Below are 23792 nucleotides of genomic sequence, written 5' to 3'. Positions count from 1 at the left end.
CGTCCGTCAGACGGTATCAAAGCATACGGTCTGACACCAAGAGGCTCAGAGAGGGTTTCTAGTTTTTACCCCCTTTTTCTCCCCAATTTCGATCTTGTCTCATCGCTGCAACTCCCCAACGGGCTCGGGAGGCGGAGGTCGAGTAATGCGTCCTCCGAAACATGACCCGCCAAACCGTGCTTCTTAACACATGCCCACTTAACCTCACGCACGCACACACACACACACACACACACACACAGAGACACACACACACACAGACACACAGACACACAGACACACAGACACATCCCAATTGCTGCTATCAGACTCTCATTTACTATCGCTAATACTGCACAATTTCAACACTTCCCCCCTAATCCCCCCTTTCTCTGATACATGTTTAAATATTGGACTATAAATTGTGCTTTCCTGTATTATACTTATTCTAAAATGTTTATTCTATTTTCCTGAGTCAATTACTTTTTGTTCTTATTGTTATCTTTAATTATTTCTTATTGTTGCATTGTCCAGAAGGAACCTGCAAGTAAGCATTTTGTTGTTACCATGTGTATCCTGTACATATGACTAATAAAACTTGAAACTTGAGGGAACGGGAAAATGGATGTCCTTAAATGGATGTCCTTAAATAGATGTCCTTCAATGGATGTCCTTAAATGGATGTCCTTTAATGGATGTCCTTTAATGGATGTCCTTAAATGGATGTGCTTAAATGGATGTCCTTAAATGGATGTACTTTAATGGATTGCCAAAAGGGGGAGCCACTACTCCTCTACTCCTCTTGATGCATTTGGATTGACATTATTTTATGAACAAAATTGAAACGATGAAAAAAGACAAATCTTTGCAAAGGTATACAGAATGACAATACTAATGAGGAATTATATGTCGAAAGCTGCTATGGGACTGTACATTAGGATGCCGTGTGGGCATACAGCTCAACACGGACCTGTCATGGGGTAACCTAGAATAAAGATACTAGATCTAAATTCTAGGACGTCGGGGGAATAACCAGACCTCATAAAGGAATCTGTGAGGCCTGCAGTTTGTCTAAATACCTTAGAGAGTCTTGAAGAGGGTTTTTCTATATTTGTGCTCAACCTGAGATAGCGAACACAGAACACATTAAGTGCTCTTATGACTGCTCCAACTGAAATGCCAGAATGGTTTAAAATGGAAGAGGAATGGATTTCCCACTGGGTCACACTGTCCTTTATAAATGCATGTGTGAAGCAGCTACATATTTGAGGTCCTAGTGTTTATTGCATTACCCTCTGGCAGCTTTCCATCAGATGGTGTTTTGTGAACGCCTTCACTGAGAATACCTCAACCTTCCCAATGTCTTCAAAGTGAATTACCTGTCAAAAGCTTGAAACGAAAGATGACAAAAGTGGACCTGAAATGAGTTTTCCTCTCATCTAGTACTTAGCCACTTTGTTTAAGCCCTGTTTTCTGCTTAGCATGATAGACTTGTGTCTACATGCAAAGACCACCCATCACACACAGATACAGTATATACCCGTGTGTGTGTGTGCATCCCACCCACTGCAGGCTACAGTCTAAGAATGTGTGAAAAGCACTGGTGTGTGTGTGAAGCAGAAAGAGGCTCAGCTCAGGTGTGTGTGTATGTGCGTGTGTGACAGGTGTGTGAGAAGGTATGAGTAAGTGAGAGGGAAAATGAACAAATAAGCAACAACGTTTGGTCTGGCTCTGAGTAATGTCACACCCTGTCAGAATGACTGCTGTGTAGATAGGAAGAAAAACACAGCTAAAACTCAACACCACGCAACACTATACCTCTGAGCTTCTACCTGTTTCAGCCAGAACGCTGCAAGAGGCAAGAGGAGACCAAACAATACTGAATTAGACACAATAGTTGTTATAGTAGCACCTGCACTCCAAGAGAAAATCATTGCTTTCAGTTTCTTTCAGTCTTAAATCTACCTGGGTTAATTACTGCTTGTGTTAAGAGAACATTATGATTTGGTAGATAGCAACACTATTTACACGTGAGAATAATGTTCTGATGCTTTCCCATTACAATCTAAGCACTGGCGGATTTCTGCTTAATCCCTCACGTATTACCATAACATCATCTGTCTGATCATCTGTCTGTAACATGGTCTGTCTCTGTGTGACAAATATCCATTCTCCATTCCACATTTATAAATCTACTCATCTCCCGTATTGCATCTTCAATTAAATCTCATCAGTTCCCCATCCTTACAGAGTGTGTCACTGTGAGGACATCATGTAGGGTCATGAATTACAGCTGTGAGTCTGAGCCACAGCCTGCTCAAGGAGGGGTGCTGTTATTCTCTAATTATACACAGTCACCAACACCATGTCATCTGAATGGTTAGCGTAGCATACGTAGCATGTCACCCTGTCTGCTCGAGTGAGCAGCTCCATGCTGACTGAGATGTCAGGCAACGGAGAGGCAACATCAGGATCCAATGAGGCAGACTGACTGGCTTACTGCCACTCTGCTGCTATTGGACTCCATTGCTGTGGTCTAAAATGAGATAAGGGTAGAAAATCCACTTTTGGAAGTAAGTGATTGCTGCCATAAACCACAGGTTGACCACAGGTAATCTGTCCTTTCAAGCTCTAGAGAATTGTATTTTTTGGCAAACCATACATTTGGATGTCTCTCTCTTGGCTGAGGTAAGCTCCTTACACTGATTTTGTAAGCTAGACTTTAATTAAATAGCCAACTGGAGGTTTAAAAAAGGGCAGGATAAATCCAATACAGAGAATTACTGAGAGTTTAACACTCTTTCATTCTTCCTTCATGGCATCTCTGTCTCTCCTTCTCCCTTCACAGAATGCTAACCTATCATTTGTTTTATCTCCCTAAAACATCAGGACCCTTTAGCAAACAGACAGACAGACAGACATGTAGTCTGGTGGCCATGCAGCCGCCTGACAGTCAGACACTAACTGGAAAGCTGTTTAGCGACATGATTAACATCATGCTATGCTGCGCTGAACCGCAATCAGAGGTCACACAGCTGGGCACATTTAAGCAGACTGTTTTTTTTGCATTTGTATCATTACATGTTTGTCCGATGTTCTGCAGTTGTCCCAACAAAGGTGGAGACAATGCAAACAAGCCACTTGGTTTGGATCTTCCAGCAAGACAATAACCCCAAGTACACATCAACATCTACAAAGAAATTAATTGGCCACAAAATCAATATTTTGTAATGGCCATCTCAGTCTCCAGACTTGAAACGCATTGAAAACCTGTGGTTTGAATTCAAGAGGGCAGTCCATAATCACAGACAAAGGTTATTAAGGATCCAAATGGATTCTGTATGGAGGAAGGGTCTAAGATCCCTCCCAATGTGTTCCCCAACTCATAGAAGGCTCAGTGCCGTTATCCTCGCAAGGTGAGGAATTGAAAGGTATTGAAAACAGCGGTGTCAATAATTTAGACGCCTAACTTTTTGAGAAAAAACATATTACTTGTTAGACAAAATCATTTTTTTCTGAGCAATTGTATTAGTATAAAATAATATAATAAAACATGTAGCATACAATATAGCTCAGTATTTGATTTATTTATTTTATATAGTAATTTTTGCTCATCTTTATCAAGGGGGTCAATGATTTCGAACCTGACTGTATATGCACATACCGTAAGGTAGTTTTGGTTAGGTGTTTTTTTATACTCAAGAGGTAGCCCATACTGCACTAGAAGACAAGGCATAGAGAGATATGACAGGCAGAAAACACACTAGCCCAGGGTTAAAGGTTAGCGTTGGAGAGTCACTGAGCCATTAGCTGTGTGTCAGCTATGGTCTTCCAGTGTTGTACCTGGGCCTGTGCTCCATTGATCATCAGGTAGTAGAGCTTGCTGAGGATGCTCTGCTGCAGCTGGTCCCAGGAGATGGAGCGGTCCTCCCTCATCAGGAACGGAGGTCCAAACCTGAGGAGCAGATGGGAACACATGATGACCATTCAGTCAGAAGAGATAGGATCTTAGACAGTTATCAATGGAATACGTGAAGTGAACTGATCAAAAAATGCAATTTCATTGATGAGGATGTTTGTGGTCAACTAACATTTCATTGACCTAAATGACTGTTTATTCAATGTACAGTGAGTGAAAGAGTAGAGTACACATCCTGCATTCAATTCTCACACTGTCATATAGGCAGAACCACACTAGCCCTGCTTAGGTCGCTGGTTTCTTACTAGTCTTCAGGCCCCCTTCACCTATCGTCACGGATGACACTCAACCTATTTAATCACCATTATACCAGAGCTCTGCATCAGAGCTGAAGGATCACATGATGCCTTCATTAAACGGTACCTCAGATTAAGGCCATGTCTCTGTCATAAACTCCTCATCTCTAACTGGGAGAGGCTGAGGCTCACACACATCATTGAGAGATTCGTCACAGGGTTAATCAAGTTGCATCTCAACGATCTATCAAATTAAGATTAAATATTTTCCTCAGTGTACGTCAATCTGGCAGGTAACACGACCCAGAGCTGAATATTTTGTGAATATTTAGCAAATATTTCTCTGGCCTTCACTACAAAATTTTGCTTGATTAGGTCAATGTGAAAGTGCACGAACCCTATCAAAATGTATTTCTCATCTGAGTCTTAAAGTAAAATATTGATTCTGTTTAAATTCAATACTCATCATAGTTTCATGAAGGGTTGTCCCATTAACTCATGGAAACCATGTAGATACTCAAGGTACATTAAGTTACATTCGCTAACACTGTTCAACATTGTTACCATTAATGTCATTGTCCTCCATTCAACATACTGTACTTTCCACGGGTTGTTGTGTAATTGCAGACCCACATTCCATGGTCACTATGAGCAACAGCTGCAACAACCAGGACATAAAGAGAGACAACACAACAAAAAGCCTTCATTTTCTGTGCTTTGAGGTGTTAGTTCCTTTATTTCCAGGACTTGTTATGCTGTTCAGATCATCGGCCCATAGTCTTGTCAAGCCCTCTCTATGGCAGGCCCTGGTACACAGTACTACCCCTCTCTCTTCCCCTGAGAATGATGCAAGATTGGAAGTATGTCAAATTGGCTTACAGACATGTCCATGTTCATCCCACAATGATCTCCACACAGTCTGTGGTGCCTCCGAGGCACCGTTTTAGCAGTAGCCTTGTAAAGTATTGAGCTACTACAACAGTCTTGTGAGTTGTCTCTGAAGCAATGGTGTGCTTTATTTGTCTTAGGGTACACAGAGAAGACAGCAAGAAACAAATTGTCCACTCAGACTGATGGATTTAAGATGTGAGTGTTGATCGTCAGATGATCGCTCTGATAGTTTTGTGTGGGATCATCCATCTAAAACAAAGGCAGCTGTGAGGACTAGCGCATGGCCAAGCCTGCCAACGTCATAACCAAGGCAGTAGAATGGAGCGTAGCTGGGGTAGTGGTGCTATAACAATCCAAAGACATACTACAGAATTACACAGAATTAGCTCCATTGAGACAGACCTTTTCAGAGGACAATTTCACAAATATTTTCTGAAGAAATGAATCATCATGATAACTAACCCCTGATTAACTAAGAGTAGCACACACAGCTTTAAGAGGGTGCATAAATTATAAAGATTACACAGATCAAAATTGAATAATTTGGGTTCATCTCAGGGCAAGAGCCTAAAAAACAACTACCAGCTAGCACATAACGTTCTGAGAACCATATGTTTCTTAGAGCTTGGTGAGAGCGTGGTTTTCCTTTGGTTATTTTGTATACAACCTTCCCACAACTTTCTGGGAAACTGGAACATTCTCAGCACATTTAAGGAACTTGACAAAACTTAATTTTCTTGGTATTTCATTACTTTAACAGAAAGTTTCCTAAAAGTTCAAACATGTTTACACTTCATTTCAATTCTGGTAATGTTCTACTGTAGGAACATTGTTCAACTGGTTTGACATTGGGAATATTCTCAAATAGTTCAGAGAACATTAAAAAAAAATTGTAAAGTACTTCAGCATAATGTTTCATCATGGTTCTATCTAAAGTCATGTTCTCTAATTGTTCCAAGAATGTTAAGAAACAATGTTCTTCTGTGGGAATTTCTGTACATTAGCATAACGTTTCCTACAGGTTCTATTTAAAGTCATGTTCTCACATTTTTCAGAGGGAGGCTTACAAAAACTTTCCATAAAAACCACAGAAAACTAGTAATGTTTAGAGAACTTTCTACGAATGTTATTTAAAAACATATATATTCTGTTCTCAGCATTAAAAAAACTCTATCCTCTATCTTGTTAAGTATGTTCAGGTGCGTTGGCCACACCCACTCATTGGCCTGATCATAATGAGTGTTTGTTTCAGATGAAATGGGGTATGTTTGAATAGACTAAAATGAATAGCTTGTATTTTGTATGCGTAAAAAAACATGGCATGCTAGCTCAATCCTGGTGGCGCAGTGGACTAATTCCATGGATAGAGAAAAGAAGATTATATACTGGACAAAAAGCTTATTTCTCTCAAATTTTGTGAACACATTTGCTTACATCCCTGTTCGTGAACATTTCTCCTTTCCTAAAATAATCCATTGACCTGACAGGTGTGGCATATCAAGAAGCTGATTAAACAACATGATCATTACACAGCAGTACCTTGTGTTGGGGACAATTAAAGGCCACTCTAAAATGCGCAATTGTGTCACACAACACAATGCCACAGATGTCTCAAGCTTTGAGGGAGTGTGCAATTGGCATGCTGACTGCAGGTATGTCCACCAGGGATTTTGCCAGATAATTGAATGTTCATTTCTCTACCATAAGCCACGTCCAACATTATTTTAGAGAATTTGACAATATGTCCAACCAGCTTCACAACCGCAAACCACATGTAACCACGCCAGACCAGGACCTCCACATCCAGCTTCTTCACCTGTGGGATTGTCTGAGAACAGCCTCCCGGACAACTGATAAAACTGAGGAGTATTTCTGAATGTTTGAAAGGAAGTTATTCAAAAACTTCAAAATAACATATCATTTCTGTTCTCAGAGCATTAATAAAATCTCCCAGGAAAACTTTCAAGGAACCAGAGTAAAACATTCTCAGAACCTCCCTGCAACCTAAAAATAAACGTTCCCAGAATAGGCGAAATGTTCCCTTCTGTTCTCAGAACGTTGAAAAAACATTCCTTTTTACCAGTCACAAAACGTATGGCTTTGTTCCCAACCATTGTGAAACAAAAACATACGTTCACTAACCCACAACTTCCAAGGAACCACATTTTCTAGCTGCGCAGTCTTTGGAATAAATTGCAAAAATAATGCAGAGCTCATATCTCTTAATAATAATTTCACGCTTATGGCAGAGTCAGATTTATTTTCATCTGTCAGACCAAAACAAATGAGAAAGTTATTTGATCCAAAAAACATCTGACACTTGTGATAAGATCATCCAATCGAGACTATGAAATGTGTCAGAATTCCCACTGATCCGCATCGCATCTCTCTCCTCAACAGGCAGTTTGTCTGCATGGAAATAAGACTCAGCATCAATATGGGTCACATTATGATTTGTTTGTCCTGTCCCACACTGTGCATAATGATGGGTTCACTAGGAAAGAAACATCTAAGCAAATGCAAAATACATTAAATCAATATGGGTGAGGTGGCCTGCTACAAACAGGACTGGATTTCAGACTATAATGTCTAGCAATCTGGCTTTGAACGATCTCAGCGAGGAACTCACATCTAAAGCATGCCGTGTCCAGAGATGATATGGATTAGACAGCAAGCTCTTCGCTCTTTTACTACGTTATATGGAATTGTTTTAAGAAGGTCATACCAAGGATAATTTAGCTATTTGATCTAGAATTTTATTTGGCCTTACTGCTATTAGCCCATACAAATGCTTTTAATAACAGATTCACTACTTGGAACAACAGATAGTGCCCAACAAATTCCAAAGGAAGTTTGTTCGGAAATGTCTGTCCTGCATCTATGATAGGTATTTAACCCCTTCATTTTGGCACTGAACAGTCTCCATATATACTGTAATTCCATCATTTTTTTCAACTGGTACCGGGAGACCTTCAGATAACTCTTGTTGTGGGCAACTGACACCTACGTGAGAGTCTCAGCTTTCAAGAGGGGTCACCAAACCAAACTGCTCAGACGCAACAGACAGAAGCTGGCAAATCGGCTGTACCGAATTCAGATGACTTCCAAGACATGTGTAGGGGTCGTAGAGCAAAACGGACAACAACATCGTGTTCGTGAAAGTCTCATGTTTTGTTCGGACGCTACAGATGATTTTGTGAGAAGACCGATTGTCGCTCTAGTGCTTTTACCTATCACTGCAGATGCGGAAGGGTGACACCGGGGGAGACGCATCCAACGCAAAATGACTGACATCTCTAGTTTAAACTAATGTTTTATTATACTAATTAGATTCATCAAGAAGGTCTTCAAAAATATATTCACTCACTTCGGAGTTGACAGTTAAACAAAGCAATGACACTGAAATGAAAATTTCACACTGTGCTGGTTAGAGGAATGTACCTGCAAAACCTATTCCCTGTAGGACAATAAGAAAAAGACAAAGAGTGCAATCCACATGTCATTTTCTCTGCACACAAATATCTTCACCCTTCACCTGATGAGACAGAGACAGGTCTGAGCCCACTTGGGCACACACTGGTTGAATCAACATTGTTTCAAGGTCATTTTTCAACGTATTGTGTCGTGGAATAAACCTGGAAATACATTGGATTAAAAAAATAAAATTAAAAAAAGTCATCAACCAGTACTGTTTTCATCTCATTTCAACCAACATTGAAATTAGGGTAAGACTTCAACTTAAATACAATGACTTAACTTGACTAACAGGTGCTTACATCAATCTAATTTCAACATAATCATCAGAACTATGTATACGTTGAAATTGCGTTGAAACTTCTAGTTTTTTACTTCCTATATTGAAATTATGTTGCATTTTAGATTTGATTGGACATATTTTATTTTATATTGTTTCAATATCAGTGCGATCAAGTCCACCATCCAGATGCCTACCTCTGTGTACCCTGCTAAGCTTGGGAAACAAGCTGTGTTTGTTTCAGCTGAGCTGTCATGTCAACACATTTAGACATTGATCAGCTTTCATACTCCTTTGTGTAGACTACCTAAATAACATAGAATAGTTGACAGTAACTCTCCTAACTTCTCATACCCAAGCTGTATGTGAAAGTCAATTCAGAGTGAGTTTGGGTTTATGTCGGCTACATTGACATCTGATTTGCCCAACAAAGGACACCATCATTTCAACGTGTAGCTAGGTATACTATCATTCATCCATGGTTGATTGGATTTTGGGAAGTTTAGAAGCAGTTACCATTAGCCCTGTAAATAGGATTTCAAATCCATGATAATAATAAAACACTTTTACATTTGGATATTGTCTTGTATATGAAGGACGGTTGGTTGATTTAAAAAAACATTTTGTTATTAAAATGTTGGATTCACGTCTCCATCTCAACAAAAATGAGTTTACACTAATATGCGAGAATATTATTTTTTTGTGAACCAATGTTTGATTTTGGCGTTATAATAAGGTTGGCAACAAAATGGAAAATCGTTGTGGATATTTGTTGCAGCTCAAATCGACTACAAAATCCACATGCAATGCTTTTTTATGGGCTGGCTGGCTGGCTGGCTGGCTGGCTAGGTAGCTAGCTATCAAACAAGAAAACATAGCTACACACAATAATACCAATATCAGCATGTGCAGTAGCTAGTTAGCTGTAAAATCGCCTTAAAAAACTGCACTATCAATTTAGGAGTCTACAATCTCAGCATGTTCAACCTGTAGATCGATGTGCCCCACATAGTGGAGTCTGACATTCTCAACTGCAGATATACTTTTGAGGAGATGTGAAACGTTGCACATGCTATGTCTATGGTACAGGCCGGTGTATTCTGGGCGATCTGGGACAAGGAACGCTCTCCTTTAAGGAGTGAATATCTTCACCCTTCACCTGTCAATTGGGCGCTAGCTCAAAAATCAACACTAGCACTAATTTCGTCAAAAAGAAGTATAACATTACACATATTTCCGAGATGTGAGATAATTAACTTGCTACCTGTAATATCGTATAGCTTTGGCACGTGACATTACGTGCTTTAGATGAAAATAGGCACATTTCTCGACATGTACACTTTGAGAAGGGATGTATGATAGACGTTTTCACCATCTAAAAATCCTATTCCAGTGTAGTGAGAGTGACTTTACCACAGTGCTACGTCATACCAGACGGATGTCTGCCTGCTTGAACGCCAATAACTCAGATACACATGAAAACATGAAAGGACCCAGGGAATTAATAGAACATCACTCAGGGATGCACAAAAACAATATAACATTCAAAATGGGTGAACCTTTCCTGTTTTACACACGTTTTTATGTTTACAACTCTGGTTGAAATGAGATGAAAACAGTACTGGTTGATTACTTTTTTCAAATCCAATGTATTTTCCAAGTTGAGTCCACATCACAATACGTTGACAAATTATGTTGAAACAACGTTGATTGGTTGTGAAGTTTGACATCTGACACCAGTGTGTGGTGCCCAGTGGGAGGGTTAATCAGCAATGTTGAAGCATGGTAGAATGCTGAGAGACACTAAGCCTTCTGGATGGGATTGGATTTCTCATGTCCGACTCTGTGAGGTCTCCTGAGCGATTATTGATCCCTCCACTGCTGTCGGGCTGGATGTCTGATGGATTACTCCATCGTGTCAGATGTCAAACTTCACAACCATTCAGTTGGAGATTCGCATCTCAATAAGATTGACAAGAAATTCTTAGAGGCTGTGACTCATTGACTGTGGCTCATTCAATTGTCACATGAGATAGTAGAGGCCTTTCTGTGCTGCATATGTGCTTCCCCATTGACATTACAGTCGTGAGATGTTTTCCTGCTGGCCCAAAGTCGAATGAAAAGCCTATATTTAGAAATTACTCATGACCTTATGTTATAACTGTAACTTTCTCTTTCACTTCTGAGTGACAGTATGAAGAGGTGAACAACACCAACTGCCCCTTAGATCCCAGAGTGTGTTTGAAACAGTCACCTAACCTGATAGCCTGCTGGGCATTCCAGGCGGCGTTGCACACCAGCAACAGGATCTTCACTGGCACACCATGGTTCAGGAACTCTGTTGACAAAGTTCCGGATGGAGGTAACCTTTGACCTTCGGGCCCGGAGGAGTACGGTGAGGACGGCAGGCTATGGTGGTACCCTGCAGGAGAGGAGGAAAGAGGGAGGAGACAAGAGGGGGGGGAGTGAAGGAAAGTTAAATATAAGATTTGGCGAGACATTCTATTTGGGGAGGAGTGAACCAGCAGGGGGAACAGATGGAGCGGGCGCTGCAGGCTCTCCCAGCAGGATGGTCTCATCTGATGAAGCTTTTCACTCCTGGTGGGTGCCAGCACTTCTCACCAGCTAACTTCTCTTCCCTCACACTGTGGAGTGTGACTGAGCAAAAGCCTGATGAAATTGCAGCACTCACAGACATTAGCAGATGCTGTGTTACCAACCTACTAACCTCATCCCCAGGCTATTGCGCACAGCGCATATTAGCCTGGGATATCAACCACTCAAAATTGGCCTTAGTGGGAGTGACCATGGAATTATATGCGAGTGATTCTATGGCAAAGTATTTGTCATCATTTCATTTTAGCGACTGACATGTGCTTGTGGTGTGGTGTGCTTGTGGTGCTCTGTGCTTGTGATGTACTAGCATAAGGGGGAGGGTTAGGGGGAAGGTGTTGTGGGAGATGATTGGTTGGTAGATTAGTTAGATTTAGCCAATGCCTATGTGCCAGGAGTTTCTCCCAGCTCTATGATTTGGCCAAGTTTGATGCGCTGGTCCACCAGACTCTACGCACATTTGTGCAGGAGTGTCTGGGAACGAGATTACCAACCTACAGACAATGCCAACCCATCTGGCGGCACTGGCTCCCCAAAACACTTGGTGATAAATCACATGGTAAATAGGACTGTAGACAGAAACGAGCAGCTATTGATTGGCCCAGAGACAGTGTTCTCCCAAAACCACAGCGTTGTATTAAACAAATCAAATCAAATCAAAATCAAATTTATTTATATAGCCCTTCGTACATCAGCTGATATCTCAAAGTGCTGTACAGAAACCCAGCCTAAAACCCCAAACAGCAAGCAATGCAGGTGTAGAAGCACGGTGGCTAGGAAAAACTCCCTAGAAAGGCCAAAACCTAGGAAGAAACCTAGAGAGGAACCAGGCTATGTGGGGTGGCCAGTCCTCTTCTGGCTGTGCCGGGTGGAGATTATAACAGAACATGGCCAAGATGTTCAAATGTTCATAAATGACCAGCATGGTCGTATAATAATTATGCAGAACAGTTGAAACTGGAGCAGCAGCACGGTCAGATGGACTGGGGACAGCAAGGAGTCAGCATGTCAGGTAGTCTTGGGGCATGGTCCTAGGGCTCAGGTCCTCCGAGAGAGAGAAAAAAAGAGAGAATTAGAGAGAGCATATGTGGGGTGGCCAGTCCTCTTCTGGCTGTGCCGGGTGGAGATTATAACAGAACATGGCCAAGATGTTCAAATGTTCATAAATGATCAGCATGTTCGAATAATAAGAAGGCAGAACAGTTGAAACTGGAGCAGCAGCACGGCCAGGTGGACTGGGGACAACAAGGAGTCATCATGTCAGGTAATCCTGGGGCATGGTCCTAGGGCTCAGGTCCTCCGAGAGAGAGAAGGAGAGAATTAGAGAACGCGCACTTAGATTCACACAGGACACCGAATAGGACAGGAGAAGTACTCCAGATATAACAAACGGACCCTAGCCCCCCGACACATAAACTACTGCAGCATAAATACTGGAGGCTGAGACAGGAGGGGTCAGGAGACACTGTGGACCCATCCGAGGACACCCCCGGACAGGGCCAAACAGGAAGGATATAACCCCACCCACTTTGCCAAAGCACAGCCCCCACACCACTAGAGGGATATCTTCAACAACCAACTTACCATCCTGAGACAGGGCCGAGTATAGCCCACAAAGATCTCCGCCATGGCACAACCCAAGGGGGGACGCCAACCCAGACAGGATGACCACATCAGTGAATCAACCCACTCAGGTGACGCACCCCTTCCAGGGACGGCATGAGAGAGCCCCAGTAAGCCAGTGACTCAGCCCCTGTAATAGGGTTAGAGGCAGAGAATCCCAGTGGAAAGAGGGGAACCGGTCAGGCAGAGACAGCAAGGGCGGTTCGTTGCTCCAGAGCCTTTCCGTTCACCTTCCCACTCCTGGGCCAGACTACACTCAATCATATGACCCACTGAAGAAATAAGTCTTCAGTAAGGACTTAAAGGTTGAGACCGAGTTTGCGTCTCTGACATGGGTAGGCAGACCGTTCCATAAAAATGGAGCTCTATAGGAGAAAGCCCTGCCTCCAGCTGTTTGCTTAGAAATTCTAGGGACAATTAGGAGGCCTGCGTCTTGTGACCGTAGCGTACGTGTAGGTATGTACGGCAGGACCAAATCAGAGAGATAGGTAGAAGCAAGCCCATGTAATGCTTTGTAGGTTAGCAGTAAAACCTTGAAATCAGCCCTTGCTTTGACAGGAAGCCAGTGTAGAGAGGCTAGCACTGGAGTAATATGATCAAATTTTTGGGTTCTAGTCAGGATTCTAGCAGCCGTATTTAGCACCAACTGAAGTTTATTTAGTGCTTTATCTGGGTAGCCGGAAAGTAGAGCATTGCAGTAGTCTAACCTAGAGGTGACAAAAGCATGGATTAATTTTTCTGCATCATTTTTGGACAGAAAGTTTCTGATTTTTGCAATGTTACGTAGATGGAAAAAAGCTGTCCTTGAAATGGTCTTGATATGTTCTTCAAAAGAGAGATCAGGGTCCAGAGTAATGCCGAGGTCCTTCACAGTTTTATTTGAGACGACTGTACAACCATTAAGATTAATTGTCAGATTCAACAGAAGATCTCTTTGTTTCTTGGGACCTAGAACAAGCATCTCTGTTTTGTCCGAGTTTAAAAGTAGAAAGTTTGCAGCCATCAACTTCCTTATGTCTGAAACACATGCTTCTAGCAAGGGCAATTTTGGGGCTTCACCATGTTTCATTGAAATGTACAGCTGTGTGTCATCCGCATAGCAGTGAAAGTTAACATTATGTTTTCGAATAACATCCCCAAGAGGTAAAATATATAGTGAAAACAATAGTGGTCCTAAAACGGAACCTTGAGGAACACCGAAATTTACAGTTGATTTGTCAGAGGACAAACCATTCACAGAGACAAACTGATATCTTTCCGACAGATAAGATCTAAACCAGGCCAGAACTTGTCCGTGTAGACCAATTTGGGTTTCCAATCTCTCCAAAAGAATGTGGTGATCGATGGTATCAAAAGCAGCACTAAGGTCTAGGAGCACGAGGACAGATGCAGAGCCTCGGTCCGATGCCATTAAAATGTCATTTACCACCTTCACAAGTGCCGTCTCAGTGCTATGATGGGGTCTAAAACCAGACTGAAGCATTTCGTATACATTGTTTGTCTTCAGGAAGGCAGTAAGTTGCTGCGCAACAGCCTTTTCTAAAAATTTTGAGAGGAATGGAAGATTCGATATAGGCCGATAGTTTTTTATATTTTCTGGATCAAGGTTTGGCTTTAACCAGAGAGGCTTTATTACTGCCACTTTTAGTAAGTTTGGTACACATCCGGTGGATAGAGAGCCGTTTATTATGTTCAACATACGAGGGCCAAGCACAGGAAGCAGCTCTTTCAGTAGTTTAGTTGGAATAGGGTCCAGTATGCAGCTTGAAGGTTTAGAGGCCATGATTATTTTCATCATTGTGTCAAGAGATATATTACTAAAACACTTGAGCGTCTCTCTTGATCCTAGGTCCTGGGAGAGTTGTGCAGACTCAGGACAACTGAGCTTTGAAGGAATACGCAGATTTAAAGAGGAGTCTGTAATTTGCTTTCTAATAATCATAATCTTTTCCTCAAAGAAGTTCATGAATTTATCACTGCTAAAGTGAAAGTCATCCTCTCTTGGGGAATGCTGCTTTTTAGTTAGCTTTGCGACAGCATCAAAAAGGAATTTCGGATTGTTCTTATTTTCCTCAATTAAGTTTGAAAAATAGGATGATCGAGCAGCAGTAAGGGCTCTTCGGTACTGCACGGTACTGTCTTTCCAAGCTAGTCGGAAGACTTCCAGTTTGGTGTGGCGCCATTTCCGTTCCAATTTTCTGGAAGCTTGCTTCAGAGCTCGGGTATTTTCTGTGTACCAGGGAGCTAGTTTCTTATGAGAAATGTTTATAGTTTTTAGGGGTGCAACTGCATCTAGGGTATTGCGCAAGGTTAAATTGAGTTCCTCAGTTAGGTGGTTAACTGATTTTTGTCCTCTGGCATCCTTAAACACCGCTGTTTACACCCATCCAGCACACAATTAATCATCGCCAACGGTGAATGTCACGCTTGAAGGTCCCAAAGCCGCCAAATATCCCACCATTCAATCCAGCCACACCACAGGTCTAATACCAGGATATAGGAGAGTGAAGGAATGCATGGAAACAAAGACCTATTCAATATCAATCAGACCCTTCATGTAAACAGCTCTGATATGATAGAGCCCTGACCCGAGAGTGAACATAATGAGGAAGAGTATTACTGCCCTTCATTTATTCATGTTCAACTAATGAAGCAGCTGATCAAACTCTCTTCAATCATGCTCTGCAATTTACATAAGTGTTGACCTCTGATCGCTGTGAGGATGATTTATGTAAAGAAGCCCTTCTTTAATGACTGTTGAAACCTTCAGAATTCAAATCAAATCAAATGTATTTATATAGCCCTTCTTACATCAGCTGATATCTCAAAGTGCTGTACAGAAACCCAGCCTAAAACCCCAAACAGCAAGCAAGCAATACCTAGAAAGGCCAAAACCTAAGAAGAAACCTAGAGAGGAACCAGGCTATGAGGAGTGGCCAGTCCACTTCTGGCTGTGCCGAATTCAGCAGTAACATGCAGAGGTCACCTCATGGACTGTCCCCAAGTGATTGATGCTAGGTGGGAGGAGGACTCTCATCAGTCATTAAATCAAAGTGTATTTCTTTATATTTGGAAATGTATTCAGAAATGTATTGTTTCAAGACATCTCCCCCAAGGTCTTTTCACTGGTCATTAAATTACAACCAGTTTCCTACCTTTAGGTTGATGTCAGCTTTTCAGAATGACGGAGGGAGAGTGTCAAAATAGCCCACGGCAGATTCCTGTAGATACACAGAAACTTCAACTTGTACACACACGCACGCACACAAATGTAATTTAATATGCCTGTTGATTGTAGTCTCCTGTCATGAGTGATATGACTCTCTATAAGATCATGGAATAGTTGTGTCTTCACTTTCCTGTAGTCTAGGGTTACGTCTGAGAAACATTTTAATTTTCAATTCCCTGACAGATGTGAAGGACAGGATGAGCCAGCCTGAACACTGTGAAAGCCAGTAATTAAACACCTCTGCCCTCAAAGAGATCCACTTCAATGACTGGATTAGCATGGTCAGGTGTTGACTGGTTCCGAGAAAGCCCTATAGCGAAGATGGACACCAAACTGACCACATACCGAGACTGAGACGTCAGTGATTACTAGGGCGGTGGCGGTCATGAAATTTTGTCAGCCGGTGATTGTCAAGCAAATAACTGCCGGTCTCACGGAAATTGACCGTTAATTAACATAAACACATTCAGCATCTCCTGGCTTCCACACATAGCCTATAAGCCACTGATACAGACCTTTGGAACATCTATATTTTAAAAAGTCTATTAAATCCATAGCCTACACCATCACAATAAATCCATTATGTATTTTAGACAGGTCTAAAGAAACAGGATATGAAGAAAATGTAGTCTATTTCAGAAGAACAGAATAGCATACCCTTTGTCCTTATGTTAGGTCCTGATCTGGCTAGGCCATATGGCTGTGGGCTACACTAGTTCATTTAGCAGACAAGATTCGCTTAGAATTTCGTGGCATTATTTCATAGTATGAATAAAATCGAAAATATATTTTCTCTAAAGAATTTCTGAGGGAGCGGGCACATCCGGCTATTCAGCGTTAAGCGGTTAACAAGGAAACAAGGTCTTCCTATATGCTTAATTTAGAGTTATTTATGCAACTTTAGTTGTGATCAAAACATATAGAACAACGTTTGTATTTTTAATACAAGGCTGCATGATGCCACTAATGATGATTTGAAAAAAGTCACATGAAAGGCATGAGCTCTGCTTTGTCATTTGCGCAGGCTGTACACATTTAATCAAATCAAATGTTATTCGTCACATGCCCCGAATACAACAGGTGTAGACCTAACAGTGAAATGTTTACTTACGAGCCCTTAACCAACAATGCAGTTTAAAAAAATACAGATAAGAATAAGAAATAAAAGTAACAAGTAATTGAAGGACAGCAGTAAAATAACAATAGCGAGACTATATACAGGGGGTACCGGTACACAGTCAATGTACATGTAGGTAGAGTTATTAAAGTGATGATAGATGATAACAACAGAGATTAGCAGTGGTGTAAAAGAGGGGGGGCAATGCAAATATTCTGGATAGTCATTTGATTAGATGTTCAGGAGTCTTATGGCTTGGGGGTAGAAGCTGTTTAGAAGCCTCTTGGACCTAGACTTGGCACTCCGGTACCGCTTGCCGTGCGGTAGCAGAGAGAACAGTCTAAGACTAGGGTGGCTGGAGTCTTTGACAACTTTTAGGGCCTTTCTCTGACACAGCCTGGTATAGAGGTCCTGGATGGCAGGAAGCTTGGCCCCGGTGATGTACTGGGCCGTACGCACTACCCTCTGTAGTGCCTTGCGGTCGGAGGCGGAGCAGTTGCCATACTATGCAGTGATGCAACCCGTCAGGATGCTCTCGATGATGCAGCTGTAGAACCTTTTGAGGATCTGAGGACCCATGCCAAATCTTTTCAGTCTCCTGGGGGAATAGGTTTTGTCGTGCCCTCTTCACGACTGTCTTGGTGTGCTTGGACCATGTTAGTTTGTTGGTGATGTGGACACCAAGGAACTTGAAGCTCTCAACCTGCTCCACTGCAGCTCCGTCGATGAGAATGGGGGTGTGCTCTTTCCACTTTTTCCTGTAGTCCACAATCATCTCCTTTGTCTTGATCACGTTGAGGCAGAGGTTGTTGTCCTGGCACAACACGAGGGAACACGAGAGAGAGGTTGTTGTCCTGGCACCACACGACCTCCTCCCTATAGACTGTCTCTCATTCACAATTTGACAAACACTTGATAATGCCTCTGATTTCTTGCCGTCAACCCCTTTGTGTGGCCGTAATTCCCCTAAAAAAATCCATGTCTTTTGAGGCCAGTGGCCGTTGTGCCCTTGGGGTGAATATAATAATTATAATTCCCTTCTCCCAGCTGCGTGCTCTGAAACACCTCTCACTCTCATGGCTCAACTCTTATGAGCCAATAACCGTCACGTGATCTATCACACCCTGATCTGTTTCACCTGTCTTTGTGATTGTCTCCACCCCCCTCCAGGTGTTGCCCATCTTCCCCATTATCCCCTGTGTATTTATACCTGTGTTCTCTGTTTGTCTGTTGCCAGTTCGTCTTGTTTGTTCAAGTCAACCAGCGTTTTATGTCTCAGCTCCTGCTTTTCCCCGTCTCTCTTTTCTCACCCTCCTGGTTTTGACCCTTGCCTGTCCTGCCTGACCACTCCGCCTGCCCCTACCTGCGGCCCGGTACCGTTGCCCCACCTCTGGTTTACTATGCATGCCTGCCTTGCCTGTCTATTAGCTGCCCCCGCTGGTAAATTAAGATATTGTTTATTCGACGTGGTCTGCGTCTGGGTCTTACCTTCATACTTGATAGTGATCGGATCTTTTTCTCAAGCTACAAGTGAAGACAGACAAATCAGGGACGCCAATTCCGACTCGCACATTGAAGATATTAGAAGAACTGTCCATATTTACTTTTCGAGTAGGCCTAATGAACAGCAAAAGCACTAGCTTATGTCAATCTACTATCCCCCATAATACAAAAGTTGACCAATTCTATTCTGTGCGAGAAATAAATATTCCAAACATAGTCTGGGACAATTGTGGGATGCGATAGATCCCAAATGAATACAACCACTAGCATCCAAAACATTTTTTAAGCATTGAGGCTGACGCAACCGATCAGAACGTTTAGCTTAAAATATTGATAAACATTTAGGCTATTTCTTCACATTATAAGAGCAGTAAAGCGCACACGGCAGAAGGCTATACGCGCGAATGTTCCAAAATGCAATCAATTAGCGGGAAAAACACCATTCTCAAAAGTGTGATTGTGCATGTAATGCTTTTATTATAAAGGTGAATTTTTATGGTGACAATGATCTTCCCCAAACTTGAAACTCACGCACTGCGTACAGTATGTATGCCAGTTAGGCTCTACACCCCTTGTAAAGCACATTAATGTGCTTCATTTTAAAAAGTTATTTGGCCACTTTAGTTGTGATACAAACCGTATCAAAAAATATAGGCCTATGGACTAAGCTACATGAGGTGCGAGACTATGACTTGAAAAAGTACAAAACAAATTTTTAAAAGGCACGAGCTGTTTCTTGCCTTGCTGCACATCATTCACAAGTGATAGGCTAATATAGTCACCCATCAGACTGTTCTTGATTTAATTTTGTCTTTACATATACTAAATAATATATGTGTGAGATTTGTTTTGATTTAGAATGGACCATTATCATGCACTGGTCTCAAAACAGGGGCAGGGGGGAAAATGGACGTCATCTATGCACTTAAGTAACGAGTGGAGGGCACTTTTCCCGTAGTTAATTTTCATGCCAGCCAGGTAGGATATACTCCTGTTGTAAAGAGAAGAAATGTGCTTATATTAGGAAAGTTGAGAAATAAATATAGTAGGCCTAGCCTATAGAAAGCTGATGGGAACCTCCTCTTTTTAATAGCCATCACTCTGTTTTAGCACGCAATTGCATAGCCTCAAGATATGTTGGGCAACATGAGCTCATGGCCTCTCATGAAGTGTTTGATTAGATTTTTGATTACATTTGCATTGATGTCAGAGTGATTAGAGGGACAATATAGTGCCGAGTACCATGCAGCTTGTCACGCCTGCTCCACCTCCCTGGCGCCAGGCTACCCGTCTTTACACGCACCTGTCACCATCATTACACGCAGCAGAGCTCATTGGACTCACATGGACTCCTTCACATGGTTGATTGCCCCTGTATATCTGTCTGTTCCTCGGTGGTGTTCCCTGTGTCCACATTAATTGTTGTTATGTGTTCCTGTCCAGACACTGTTCCTGTTCTGTTTCATGTCTGTCAGTTATTACACCTTCACTCCCTGTACCTGCTTCCTATCTCCTGCGTCGATCCTTTCACAGTTAGTAAGTTTGGTAGGCTACTAAAAACCATCAGCAGCATCAGAGCTTGGAGAAGCTTAATTACCCTGACTAAACGGTCATGTGTAATTTGAGTGCCGTCATGACTCGTGACCGCCGGTGTGGCGGTAATACAGTAACCATAACAGCCCTAGTGATGACTTCATGGCGTTCGTCTCCTCCACTGAGTGACCTAGTTAGCCAGGCTTCTGAATGTGTCCACACTGAGGAGCCTGAACTAATTATTGGGATTTTCAAACAAGCGTTCCACATCAGTTCCACCTAAACTGGAAGCCCTGGCTGTTTGTTAGACAGTAAATTGAAGCACATGTGTAAAATCCCACTGATGCCCTGACAGGGGGAACTCTATGGCCTGGAAGCCAGGCAGCATACTGTATTACAACCATACTATATTAGAGACACAATGGACAAACCATGTCATGGTGGGCTGCAGGGTCGACTGAGTTTGGATCAGTCATTGATTAGATGAAGTCATGCAATCTGTTACTAATGTCCTCAATATGAGCCTGGTATGAACAACCAAGACACTGTCAACCCAAATGCAACCTGAATAAGGGGAATACCTGATAGAGAAAGAACATGTTATCTGTGTGTATGATGCACTTCACTGAATGTGAAATAAGATACTTCTATGAGAATTGCCATGACAATGGAGCTCTGTGGGTACAGAATCAATGTTTACATAAACTGACATAGAAAGTGCTTACACCTCTCTTCCTATTTCACCATGCCATGAAAGGTCAGGCAGGAGGGAAAATACTCCCAGACACCATAATCTCTCATGAATCTTTTGTTCCACACTGGGATATTCCATACATTGTAGATAGTTCATGTAAACCTTGTTGACAGCGACTCAATTACTCATTCTCCTCCCTGACAACCAAATGAAAATGCTGCCAGGCACAAACAAACGCATACTCCACCATTTTTCTACAGGCCGCTCATCAAGGTGTGAAGTGACATTACTGATAGGCTGTGTGTCAAACAGAGGTGGACAGCCCCTGCTTCACATTTGTATGATTTTTAACATGATTCTAGGACATTTAGTGAGAGCCTTTAGTGACAGCCAGTCGCTGATGTGCTTAAAGTGAGTCACCTTCTGAATTCACCGACTAATGTACATGGTGCCAAGGCTCTTGTTTTTTTTTAGCCATACAGTAAGTGCTACAATTCATTTCAGTTGATGCCTCAGCTTGACAGCTTCTATTGGTACCTGAGACACTCCATTCAGACAGTCTAGGTATTCAGACATATCCAGTTTGTCAAAGCACAAGCCTGCAACTTTAGTGTTGAACATCTCTGTCTAGGAGTTACTATACAATTCAGGCGAACTCAGGTTTTCTGTAACAAGAGCAAAGCCGAACATGAACACTTTAGAAACTTTAACTTCCAGCTATAGAGGCATTATGGCAGTCCTCCTGACCCAGAAACTTTAACTTCCAGCTATAGAGGCATTATGGCAGTCCTCCTGACCCAGAAACTTTAACTTCCAGCTATAGAGGCATTATGGCAGTCCTCCTGACCCAGAAACTTTAACTTCCAGCTATAGAGGCATTATGGCAGTCCTCCTGACCCAGAAACTTTAACTTCCAGCTATAGAGGCATTATGGCAGTCCTCCTGACCCAGAAACTTTAACTTCCAGCTATAGAGGCATTATGGCAGTCCTCCTGACCCAGAAACTTTAACTTCCAGCTATAGAGGCATTATGGCAGTCCTCCTGACCCAGAAACTTTAACTTCCAGCTATAGAGGCATTATGGCAGTCCTCCTGACCCAGAAACTGTGGAGAAATTAGCTGCTGTCTGGTCAGTCTGTACCTGAACAATGCTGTCAATTGCTTATTGAAAAGATTTCTTCCAAGCAGATCGGCTGAACAGAGCTCTGTAGAGTCCCACATGCTTTTCATACTGAGAGAAGTAGTGAGTAAAGCATGCTGTATGTAAACTAGGGAGTAGTACAGGAGTGGTATAGTAGAGGATTCTTTTAAATCAATGTAGACACTGTTCTGGGGAAGAACAGACACGACTCCATTCCCATTCATAGTTAATGTGCGTGAGGTGCATGATCCCTAAAGGCATATTGATTTCAAGTACAAAAAATGTACCTTCCATTAGCAGCAGTGACCATAAAAGTTTACGAGGAGTGACAACTCATCATGATTAAAAGAGGCGAATTACACAACCCAATGAGGTATAAGCTGAGGTGAAGCCTCCTGCATCAGTACAGTACCACATTTCACGCCCGTCAGCTTTAGGCCAAATAGATAATGATTTCAAAATGATTACTCAGTATGCATTGTGTAACAGTGTTTGAGTTCTGTTATCAAACTGGATGTGCATAAAATGAGAGGATGCTCTGTTCAGCAGGGAGGTGGTGAGAGAGGCCTCTCCATATCAACCCCACTACGTATACAGTCTGATAAAACATCCCAGGAGGATTCAGTGTCTGCCTGTGTGTGTGTGTGTGTGTGTGTGTGTGTGTGTGTGTGTGTGTGTGTGTGTGTGTGTGTGTGTGTGTGTGTGTGTGTGTGTGTGTGTGTGTGTGTGTGTGTGTGTGTGTGTGTGTGTGTGTGTGTGTGTGTGTGTGTGTGTGTGTGCAGTCCAATCAAACTGAATAGTCTATTATGTGTGGTCTAACCAAAGATGATAAAGGAGAGACAGAGATGTCTCTGATGTCTGTAATCACTTTGCTCAGTGGTGATGCAAAGAAGTATCATTTTCAGGGACAAACCCAGCTCTGCCAAACCCAGAGTGAAAAATGTGGTAAAACTATCCACACAATCTGGCTTCTAGGAACAATGTCTGTTTGCCCTTCACATCATCAGTACAATTACAGAGAAGAGATATTTCAAACATTGTCACGCCCTGGCCATAGAGAGGCTTTTATTCTCTATTTTATTCTCTATTTTGGTTGCCAGGGTGTGACTAGGGTGGGCATTCTATGTTCATTCTCTATGTTTTGTATTTCTTTGTTTGGCCGGGTGTGGTTCTCAATCAGAGGCAGCTGTCTATCGTTGTTTCTGATTGAGAACCATACTTAGGTAGCTTTTACCACATGGGTTTTGTGGGTAGTTGATTTCTGTTTCATGTTTTTCACCTTTCAGGACTGTTCTGGTTATTTCCCGTTGTTATTTTTGTATTTATTGTTCAGTGTCAATAAATTAACATGAACATGTACCATGCTGCACCTTGGTCCTCACCTTCTTCCACCAACAGCTGTTACAAACATAAATCATTCGATGACAGCAAATCTTTGCGGAAAATGATGGTGATTTGAGTAGATCTGAGCATCTGAGTTATATTGAAAATGTGTTTGTA

General features: G+C 42.1%; 1 protein-coding gene across 1 annotated transcript in view; it reads right to left on the bottom strand.

Annotated features, from left to right (window-relative positions):
- LOC112247019 (ubiquitin carboxyl-terminal hydrolase 43) overlaps positions 1 to 23792 on the bottom strand; it is a 116124-nt gene that overhangs the window by 36536 nt on the left and 55796 nt on the right. Inside the window, exons 7-8 of the mRNA XM_042307408.1 lie at positions 11099 to 11261; positions 3823 to 3934 (exon numbers count right to left, since the gene is read on the bottom strand). Of these exons, the coding sequence (XP_042163342.1) occupies positions 3823 to 3934; positions 11099 to 11261 (275 nt within the window). The remainder of the gene's footprint in view (positions 1 to 3822; positions 3935 to 11098; positions 11262 to 23792) is intronic.

This window comes from Oncorhynchus tshawytscha, linkage group LG27 (assembly GCF_018296145.1).
Source record: "Oncorhynchus tshawytscha isolate Ot180627B linkage group LG27, Otsh_v2.0, whole genome shotgun sequence".
NCBI classification, from domain to species: Eukaryota; Metazoa; Chordata; class Actinopteri; order Salmoniformes; family Salmonidae; genus Oncorhynchus; species Oncorhynchus tshawytscha.
Note: the sequence above shows the minus strand (reverse complement) of the source record. Positions and strands in the feature narration are given on the sequence as shown.